Source organism: Culex quinquefasciatus, chromosome 3 (assembly GCF_015732765.1).
Source record: "Culex quinquefasciatus strain JHB chromosome 3, VPISU_Cqui_1.0_pri_paternal, whole genome shotgun sequence".
NCBI classification, from domain to species: domain Eukaryota; kingdom Metazoa; phylum Arthropoda; class Insecta; order Diptera; family Culicidae; genus Culex; species Culex quinquefasciatus.
Window position 1 is genome coordinate 136,632,617 of NC_051863.1, and position 10,917 is coordinate 136,643,533.

At 35.3% G+C, this 10,917-nt stretch overlaps 1 protein-coding gene across 2 annotated transcripts; it reads right to left on the reverse strand.

Moving 5' to 3' along the window:
• Positions 1–4,736: 4,736 nt before the first annotated feature.
• Positions 4,737–6,734, reverse strand: LOC6043132 (protein lifeguard 1). 2 transcript variants are annotated; one of them, XM_038265009.1, is made up of 4 exons: positions 6,163–6,282; positions 5,940–6,104; positions 5,629–5,877; positions 4,737–5,568 (listed from the first exon to the last, which is right to left on the reverse strand). In XM_038265009.1, exons 1-4 carry the CDS (start codon positions 6,172–6,174, stop codon positions 5,227–5,229), a joined length of 768 nt encoding a protein of 255 aa, XP_038120937.1. In that variant the 5' UTR covers positions 6,175–6,282; the 3' UTR covers positions 4,737–5,226. The 2 variants fall into 2 exon arrangements, with proteins under 2 accessions (XP_038120937.1, XP_038120938.1); XM_038265010.1 differs by lacking the exon at positions 6,163–6,282 and adding an exon at positions 6,628–6,734 and having other exon boundaries at positions 5,227–5,568.
• Between the last annotated feature and the right edge of the window lie 4,183 nt (positions 6,735–10,917).

The following is a 10,917-nucleotide window of genomic DNA, read 5'->3' on the forward strand; positions in this document are numbered from 1 at the left end:
AAAACTGCGCCTAAAAACTCGAGTTGTGGCATCAGTACGGCGGTGACTGCTTATATCACCCTCTTTTATTTTGAAATCAACATTTTTATTTAATTTTCAACGTTGACTGGAACCATACCTTTTTTGTAAAACTCGCAACGATTACGAATATCTCTTGCTGGGGTTTATCAAGGTTTATTATTTTACAGATAGTTATAATTCAGTGAAAATTTTGATGCATGAAAAAGTATAGACCCTCGCGATAAATTTTGTTATAGCCAATATTTTTGAAAAAAAACTATTTTCCTAAAATCATCGATGGAGAAGAAAAACTTTTTTTTTTTTTTTTTGCAAATCCAACCGGTAGTAAGAAAGCTGAGAAAATTCTATAAATAGTGATGATGCGTTGTATTTTCAAAATTGGTTATACCACGCGCACGTAAGTCACGAGACGACGCCCTTAAAGATTGAGAGCCTCTGCTGTAGACATTTTTCTATATTCACCACCATTATTCCATAAAGTTTGCCATAAATTTATTGAAATGAAGCTGCCACCAGATGTCACTAGCCCTGAAAGCTCGTTCCTAAAGAAAGAACTTTGCACAGCAATCCAGATAGGGTAGAATTTTGGTAAAAAATAAATTTTCTGAATTATCGTTTTTGGAGCGTTTGGTTGGGGTGATCTAGAAAATCCAAATTTCAGGAATATAGTTTTGGGAAATTGTTTTACTCCAAGTAAGTTGCTGAGCAAGCCAATCCAAGCAACTTTGTACTGACAGTTTGTTTTGATATCTACGCCTTCCATGATCAAAACTTATTATGCGTTAAACCCAACTTATAAAAATATGTTTTTTACTTTTTCAGTGTTGCAATTTAAGGTTTGTGTTAGGAGAAAAGTGTTGTTCGGAGCACTTTTAGAGTCTGAAAAACGAACATTTTGTTTTTGATTATTTTAATTTGAACATATTTAACAAATATTACAGCCATTTTAAGATTCATTACAATTTAGATTTGAATATCTCAAAAAGATGACTTTTGTATTTACCAGGCTTTTCTCCAAAGAAGAGACCTAGCAAAAGCTGAAAAAACTGTAAAATTTTCAATGGAAAATGTATGATAGATGAGCAGTTCTCTAGGATTTCGGTCATTCGATTTTTTTTTGTATTTTTTAATCCGACTGAAATTTTTTTGGTGCCTTCAGTATGCCCAAAGAAGCCATTTTGCATCATTAGTTTGTCCATATAATTTTCCTTACAAATTTGGCAGCTGTCCATACAAAAATGACGTATGAAAATTCAAAAATCTGTATCTTTTGAAGGATTTTTTTTGATCGATTTGGTGTCTTCGGCAAAGTTGTAGGTATGGATATGGACTACAGTGGAAAAAAATGATACACGGTAAAAAAAATTTGGTGATTTTTTTATTTAACTTTTTATCACTAAAACTTGATTTGCAAAAAAACACTATTTTTAATTTTTTTTATTTTTTAATATGTTTTAGAGGACATCAAATGCCAACTTTTCAGAAATTTCCAGGTTGTGCAAAAAATCATTGACCGAGTTATGAATTTTTTAATCAATACTGATTTTTTCAAAAAATCGAAATTTTTGTCGCAAAAATTTTTCAACTTTATTTTTCGATGTAAAATTGAATTTGCAATCAAAAAGTACTTTAGTGAAATTTTGATAAAGAGCACCGTTTTCAAGTTATAGCCATTTTTATGTAACTTTTTTCAAAATAGTCGCAGTTTTTCATTTTTTTAAATTAGTGCACATGTTTGCCCACATTTGAAAAAAATATTTTTGAAAAGCTGAGAAAATTCTCTATATTACGCCCTTTTAAAATGTTAGTCTTGATTTGAAAATTTTGTAAAAATTGTTCTCGAAAAGATCGGAAAATTTCACAAATGTTTCATATTTTGTTATTGAAAATCGGACCATTAGTTGCTGAGACATTGACATTGAATGATGTTGGGCTGTTTGGGTGAGACTTAGAAAACATCAATTTTCCTGTTTTTAAACCTTTGCATTGTAATATCTCAGCAACTAAAGGTCGTATCAACAAAGTCCGAAGAAGCAAAATATAGAGAATTTTCTCAGCTTTTCAAAAATAGTTTTTTCAAAAGTGGGCAAACATGTGCACTAATTTAAAAAAATGAAAAACTGCGACTATTTTGAAAAAAGTTACATAAAAATGGCTATAACTTGAAAACGGTGCACTTTATCAAAATTTCACTAAAGTACTTTTTGATTGCAAATTCAATTTTACTTCGAAAAATAATGTTGAAAAATTTTTGCGACCAAAATTTCGATTTTTTGAAAAAATCAGTATTGATTAAAAAATTCATAACTCGGTCAATGATTTTTTGCACAACCTGAAAATTTCTGAAAAGTTGGCATTTTATGTCCTCTAAAACACTGGGTGCTGAAAAGACAGAATGCGTAACGTGATTTTCGAAAGCTCCCCACTGCTCCCCACTAATACAACTGCACTACAGCTGTAAACATAAACAAAGTAGAAGGCTATGTTCAAGCTCAAGCGTGACATATTTTTTGCTGCTGAAGTGAATTATTATGAAACATTTTGGATCTGTTGATGTTGATGTTTTCGATGAAAAATTAAGTGCTTCGCACTTTTTTCTTCGTAGACTAAACGATGGGCGACCAAAAGAGGCCTTTTTTTGTATTCCACGTGATGAAAAATTGTGTCAAAACTGGGTGGAATTTCGTGAATCAGAAGAGCAACCGAATGGAAGTTCCGAGAATATGTATATTTGATGTGTAGTGATAATATCGGAGTAAGATTATCCAATATTATTTGGAAAGTACTATTCATAGTTATTGATAATTCGTCGCTAACATTTAAAAAAGCGTCATAAACAAAGGTTTTGCGTGAGACATAGCGATTATAAAATTTTAGCGACGAATTATGCCAATCTCGATTTCAACCCTCTTATTAAGATGTTTTGACTTCGAATACCTCAATAGCCATCGATTTTTTTTTATTCCTGACTAAATAAATTTTAGATCGATCACAATACTTGCCACTTCTTGGTATAATTATGCGAACAGTAAATTGGTTCCGCTTTGACAGCTCTAAATTGAGGCCGCTTTGCAGACAACTATTCCGCACCCAGCTAAAACATATCAAAAAATAAAAAAAAATTATTGCGCATTTTGCACTTTACTAGAATCTTGCGCAATTATTTTCATCACAGTATTTTTTCATCACAGTGCTGTTTCATCACAGTGATGACGAAAATACCCGTTGCCAAGGCAGGTTGTTCATGTTTATTTATTTTTCCAAAGTTTAGAAACCAATGAAGTGTCCAGTGCAGAGAAAATGACTTCGATCGGGTAGTCCCAGAACTGATTCAAGGGAGACCGTTACCACGGCTTGTCCCGACTAGAAAAATATGGTCTTCGGTGCCGGTATAGCGGTACTTGGTCTTTTTGCCGGATGGACCATGGACAACCAGAGGGCGTTGCATTGAGGCCAGACTTTCCCAACATCAGTAGATCCCCTCCGGTGCTGCCGAGAGGGGTCCCTTCATGACGATGAAAGCCAGTAGCCTGACCCAGTAGCCAGCAACACATGAGGATCAACGCGAGATGGACAGGTATTCTGAGCATTTCTGAGTTCCACCGTTGGAGAGGGCGCTCGGTAACTGTTGAATACCCTCTACCCTGGAATTCGCCCGATCTACCAATGTCATTTTTGGATATTACTATTGACTAATAAACTCTTCCTAAACATGTGTATTCTTCTTGGTTTTTGTACCAACAGGATAAAAATGAGATGCTTAGAGTTAGACTGATTATACTGAAAATAACCGATTTCTTTCTTCCACAATGTATTGTTTTTTATTCAGAATATTATTGAATTTACAGCCAACTCCCCATAATTATAATAGACCTTCACCCAAAATTGACCAGCAATCGTCCGACAAAATCATGGCTTCGAACCGTTAGAATAATGGCCGAGATGGCGGAGAGAATTATGCCATCTAGCTCATTAAAAAATAACCCGTCAAAAAAACTCAAAAGTTCCGACTACGAGAATCGTGCCAGGAACCTTTAACAAACCATCTCAATGACTTAACTGTCTCGGCCACCACAGCTTGGTGACTAGATTGTGGTCAGAAGTCGATGCATTACACTTGTTTGGTTTTGATGGTGTGATGGAAAATCAGTTTGCCAACTGTGATGAAAATTTTCCCGCAGCACTCTACTGAGGTGCAAAGTGCGCAAAGTTGACAGTTCTCAGTCCTGCAAAGCAGTGTGATGAAAAAATCTAGGCCTAGCACGATTGACACAAAACTCTAAAAATTGCTGCAAGGCGCAATAAAAATAGTGTTTTTTTGCAAATCAAGTTTTAGTGATAAAAAGTTAATTAAAAAAATCACAATTTTTTTTACCGTGTATCATTTTTTCCAGTGTAGTCCGTATCCATACCTACAACTTTGCCGAAGACACCAAATCGATCAAAAAATTCCTTCAAAAATACAGATTTTTGAATTTTCATACATCATTTTTGTATGGACAGCTGCCAAATTTGTATGGAAAATTATATGGACAAACTAATGATGCAAAATGGCTTCTTTGGGCATACCGAAAGCACCAAAAAAGTTTCAGTCGGATTAGAAAATACAAAAATTAAAATTGAAGAAAAAAGACCGATTTCGTAGAGAATTGCTCAGATGCTTTAATAGTGACTGTTTGGACAGGTGTCATCAGAAATAAATGATAGGCAAGTTGTATGGCTGTTCTGAAACAAATATCTTTATTTATTGACGATCGATTTATGGTTCTGAAAAAAATCACATATTTTGAAGTCCATCTATTTAAAGGTTTCCAAGACGTACATTACTTTTCTACATTGTATTTTTTGGTTAAAAATGTATTGAATTGTAGGCTCAACACCAACTATTTAATCGTTGCTTTGTCATAAACATGTTCAAAATAATATTGTATTCATCACTTGGTTAATTTAGTATTTCAGGTCTGTGGAACATATCACAAAAATCAAATATGTGGAGTTTATGGTCATATTTGCACAGCTCTTACATAATAAAAACATGTAAACTGTTAACATTTTAGCACATGTTGAAAGGGATGTACATTTTAATCAGTTTGCTGTGAATATCTTGCATAGGAAACACAATTAAACAGTCAAACAAGTGCTGGCTGCGTCACACTTCGTTGATTTGCAACCACTTTGCATCAACAATCAGTACCCATCTCATCTTTATCTTCTCAAGATAAACAAGAAGATGTTGATAATGTCCAGGTACAGATTCAGCGCTGCAAAGATGTACTCCTCCGGGCTGATCGAGTACTGGTGCTTGCCGCCCATCATGATCTGGGTGTCGTACACGAGGTACAGCGAGAACAGCAGCGCTCCACAGGCAGAGTAAACCGAACTGGCAGCACTGCCCGGGAACAGCGCAACAATGAAGCCAAACACAAACACAACCAGCAGTCCTACGAATAGGAAGCCTCCCATCATGGTAAAGTCCCACTTGGTTTGCAGCGAGAAAATGGTCAGTCCAAAGCAGATCAGGCATGTTATTCCAACTGCGGTTAGAACCTGTAAGAAATTGTTCGGTGAGTTATCAAGTTATTTTGATATTAAAAAGAGATTCCATACCTCATTAGCTTCATATCTGATTGTGACGATGCCCAACATAAGACCCTGCGCTACGGTGAAGAGGGCTAAAAATATGAAATTATGGGGAGTTTTGCGACGCATTTCGCCACAACATGCCATAATAATGAGAACGGCAAACATTGTGATGAAAGCCGTGATGGCGATCCAGGGATTATTCAGGGTAAAGGCTTTGGCCGGTTCGTGGTAGACGAAGAGACAGATGAACGCCATTGTAATTGCCAATTGTACCTTAAATAGAATAATATTGTTAATTTCTGAAATTAACAAATAGACAATCCAACTACACTTACTGTTAGGATTAAATACACCTTCCGGATGAAGGCTCGCCGGATGGATTGTTCCGAAAAGGTCATTCCCCGAATCTCAACCTGGCTTTCCGGGTCCAGGTGGACCGCCATCTTTGCGGCCGCACTGGGATTCTCCATGTTTTGGTATGGTACCTCAGCCATTGTGGACTATAAAGAAGCCAATATTAGATTAGTTACAGAAAAAAAAGAACAACTAGTAGCACACCATCTCCATCATTGACACCACTAACAAATCTTAATTTCACAAGTGTCAGAAATCCATCGGTTCTAGAATAATCAAACAGTCAGTTCACACTTCCAAATTTTGCCGTCCAGTAATTAGCAAATCTCCTTGGAATGTGGGAAACCCAGTGTGTTTATTTATTTTTATCATTATTGATTTTTTTTATTGGATACTTCTTCAGCTCCAAATACGAACACAGCGTAAACTTGTCAATACCACGCAAAATGCACTCAAACATGCCAGACACTTTTCAGTGGAATAGACATGACTCAGCTCAAACCATTATTATGATAAGAGATGGTTATGCACGAAATAGAAAAGAGAAAACTATGATGACGCATTAAGTAGATCAACTGTTTAGCAAAGCCTATCTATTGTTTGAGAAGCAACTTTCCTTGTTCAAAAACGAAGCTCAACAAATTTATCAAAAACTCAAAACTAACTTACAATGACTAGATCGTACGATCGGGTTGAATCTCAGCAAAAATGTATTTCCCCGTTACAACAAGTTCCACAAAATGGGCGAACTGGTAGCTTTTTTTTTCTATACAATGCAAATATCAAACTGACAGCTGCATAGAGTCAGTCTTCATGATTAAGGTGAACATGGAAACGATTTGAGCATGTGTTGCGCAAGATTGCTGAACACCCTGGATTTGATGCATAGGCGTCATCCATAAAGTATGTCACGCAAAAATCGGCCAAAAATAACCCCCCCTCCCCCCTTTGTCACACTTTGTCACGCAAGGTTGAACCCCCTCAAAAAGTACGTCACATTTTGCCAGACCCCCCCCCCCCTTGTTTTCGATGGGATTTTGTATAGTTTCTATTTCTTTAAACTCTCATAATTTTGGTATTTTTGACAATTTTAATGTACATTTTTGCCTTCCTCACCTTATTGAGGAAAGGCTATAAAATCACTCGAAAAACGAAATTCTTAATTTGACCTTATAGACCCACCTTCATGTATACATATCAACTCAGAATCAAATTCTGAGCAAATGTCTGTGTGTGTGTGTGTGTGTGTGTAGGGATGTGGGTCTGTGCACCAAAAAATATGCACTCGATTACCTCAGCACTGGTTTAACCGATTTGGACCGTTTTGGTCTCATTCGATTTGTCTTGGGGTCCCATAAGTCCCTATTGAAAATTATGAAGTTTAGTAAAGTACTTCAAAAGTTATGCTAAAAAAACGATTTTGACTAAAGTCCGGAAGATTGTAAAAGGGTGGTTTTTGTAAGAAAACCTGGCATATTATACATTTTCAGAAAGGTATTTAAAAGACCTTTCCAACGCGTCCAAGACATTGAAGATCTGACAACCCTATCAAAAGTTATAAGCACTTAAGTGCTATTTATGCACTTTTTGGAAGCCGGATCTCAGATATTTTGATGAAAACGTTGTCCGGATCTCTCATGCAACCTATCGTTGGATAGGTAATCAAAAGACCTTTCAAACGCGTCCAAGACATTGAAGATCTGACAACCCTATCAAAAGTTATAAGCACTTAAGTGTTATTTATGCACTTTTTGGAGGCCGGATCTCAGATATTTTGATGAAAACGTTGTCCGGATCTCTCATGCAACCTATCGTTGGATAGGTAATCAAAATACCTTTTAAACGCGTCCAAGACATTGAAGATCTGACAACCCTATCAAAAGTTATAAGCATTTAAGTGTTATTTACGCACTTTTTGGCATGATTGGCATGATCATCTCATCTTATCTCATAACATTTATGCGACCTATCTTTGGATAGGTAATTAAAAAATCTTTTCAACGAGCACGAATTGGACTGTTTTGTGTCTATTTTGGATAGTACCCTTTAAATGTGAGGAAGGCGCCAACCACCTAAGGGTGGATTAAGTAACGTTTTTTGTCTAATAATTCATTTTTTTAAATATAATTGCGATATAAAAAAACAGTTTTGTATCTTTTAAAAATAAGAAGACCTGGTATAACATTCAAGTATTAAAAAATCTTGAAAACTGTTTTTCATAGCTTTGCATCTAATAAGTTCAAACCATTTATAGCAGTTTTCTTTTGAACACCCTGCTTACAATTTTATCGAGCAAGAATTTGCATAACATTGAAGTTTCAGCTGAATAAAAAAATGTGACTTTTTATATAATCAATTATAATGTGATACTTCTAAATAATATTATGCAATCATAAAAAAAACCTAGCGTGACGTCACAGTCTCGCAAACCCCCCCTCCCCCCTTCGTCACATCTTGTCACACCTACGGTAACCCCCCCTCGCCCCCTAAGAGCGTACGTACTTTATGGATGACGCCATACGATGCAACGCGTTGAAAGAAGAAGTCTGTCGGAACATTAGACAAAGTTCTGTAACTGAATCATTAATCTGCAGGAAACAAAAACGTGTGCACCCAAATCGGAGCGTCGGAATTATTTAAAAAGTTAAAGGCTAGTAGTACACAACAACAATTGGTGTCAAACCATCGGGGTTTCAGTGTAATTCAGAAATTTTTAAATTCCGATGTACATCCAAAAACCAAACATTTTATATAATAATAAATTTGAACCATTTTTCATAATTCAGAAATGTTATTAGAAAAAAAAAACCGTGTTTCAGAAACATATAAATTCAAATTAATTAAAATCCAGAAAATAATGCATTCAAAATTCACAATACTCATTTTGAAACCAAAATATTTTCTAATCTCAAATAAATTCAAAATACAAATATTAAAAAAAGGAATAAAACAAAAAATATAAACAGAGATTTTATAAATTGATAAAAAACTAACATTCAATTATGACAACTTTAAAAAAAATAAGTTTTAAAAGGTTAAGAAGCCAAATTTAAAAAAAAAAAACAAATAAAGGTCAATTAGAAAAATCAGAATTCTACAAATTCAAAAATTCAAGAAATTAAAAAATATTGGGATTTCAAAAAGTGAAAAACATTTCGTTTCCGACTGTTCTAGATCGTCCCGATAATCGAATCATAGAACTTAAATTTTTCTCAAAATTTGGGTATTTAACTTAAAATTTGACTCCAAAAATGCTCCAATGTTATCAGATTTTCTGTAATCTAGGATGTTGGCATTTACACAGAAAAAAAATTATTCTCGAAATCGTGAATTGTGTTCATGAATGTGAGAACCACGAAGGAATTTATTCATGAGTATGGTGCATTTGCATTATAAACGTGAATAAATTCCCTCGTGGTTCACTTAATTCACGATTTAAAGAATTGTTTTTTTTTTCGTGTGAGTATTTAAAAATCTTTGAAGTTTATTGTTTAAATTGTTAGAACAATGATTTTTTTGTAATTCATGAGTTTTTTTTAAATTATTGATTCATATTTTTAAATTTTGTCAATTTACAAATAGAAGAAATTAAGAAACAAATAAGTCGAAAAGTTAAAAAGTTGAAAAGAATAAGAGTTAAAAAGTTAAAAATAAAAAAAAGTAAAAAAGTGAAAAGTAAAAAAAAATCAAAAGTTAAAAGTAAGAAAGTAAAAAAGTGAAAAAGTAAAAAAGTAAAAAAGTAAAAAAGTAAAAAGTAAAAAAAGTAAAAAAAAATTAAAGTTAAGTTAAAAAAGTAAAAAAGGAAAAAAGTAACGAGTTGCTTTGGAGAATTTGAACGATGCGGGTCGCGGTCAACACGCCGGATTTTCGTTACCGATTCCGTCATTGTTTTCTCCCCAATTGTGTGTGTATTTCGACCCGGACGATTTCGCGATGTTTGACAGTTGCTTTGGAGAATTTAAACGGTGCGGGTCGCGGTCAACACGCCGGATTTTCGTTGCCGATTCCGTTTTTGTTTTCCCCCCGATTGTGTGTGTTTTTCGGTCCGGGCGGTTTCGCGTTTTCGCATTTCATTTGGTTTTATCTTTCCACAGCCGGCTGTCTAAGATTGAATCATTTATGCTAAACTTAACACAAAATAACCGGGAATAATCTCATCCGCATCCTCCGACTGTTTGCCTTGAGAATGCATAATACATCACATCATTAAACAAAATTTATTGATTATTGGGTCGCATCATCATCCTCTATGATGAATCCTGGCCATTACCCTTTCCCACTAACAAAATCCCAAGTAGAAGTAGTTTTCCGGCACACGTGGGGTGTGGATATCGTATAGAACCCACCCTTTGTAGCAACCTGTGCTAACTAACATTCCCGTCCCAATCCCCGAGATCTACAAACTGACATGGCGGGCGCCGTTGGTGGCCAATGACTGTTACCTATTTGCTTCAGATCTAGTTTTAATGATCTTGATGTTTTATCTTTTCAACGCATTCATACATGCTGTTGATAAGGGAAACACCATTAGATCGTTTAAGCGTATGGTCAGTTGTATTGATAGGTGATTACGGTCCTGTTCAGCAACGGAGAAGGACAACCATGCGTGGTCTCTCATGCTCATGCTCATGCTCAAAAGTAAAAAAAGGAAAAAAGTAACAAAGTATAAAAGCAGAAATTAAAAAAGTTAAAAAGTTAAAAAGTTAAAAAGTTAAAAAGTAGTCTAGCTTCCGTGGCCGTGTGGTTACGGGTTTCGCCTTGTAAGCGGAAGGTGATGGGTTCGATTCCTGTCTGGCTCGGCCAAGTCAGATTCCTTAAAAGAGCAAATATGCTCACTGGGAATACTGACCGGTAGGGGATGGGTTTCGACTAGCGGCGTGCTGGGTTTCCAATCGTGATGTCGAGATGATGTCGTGAGTTCGATTCTCGTACCAGGATGATGAAGTTTTTAAGTTGAAA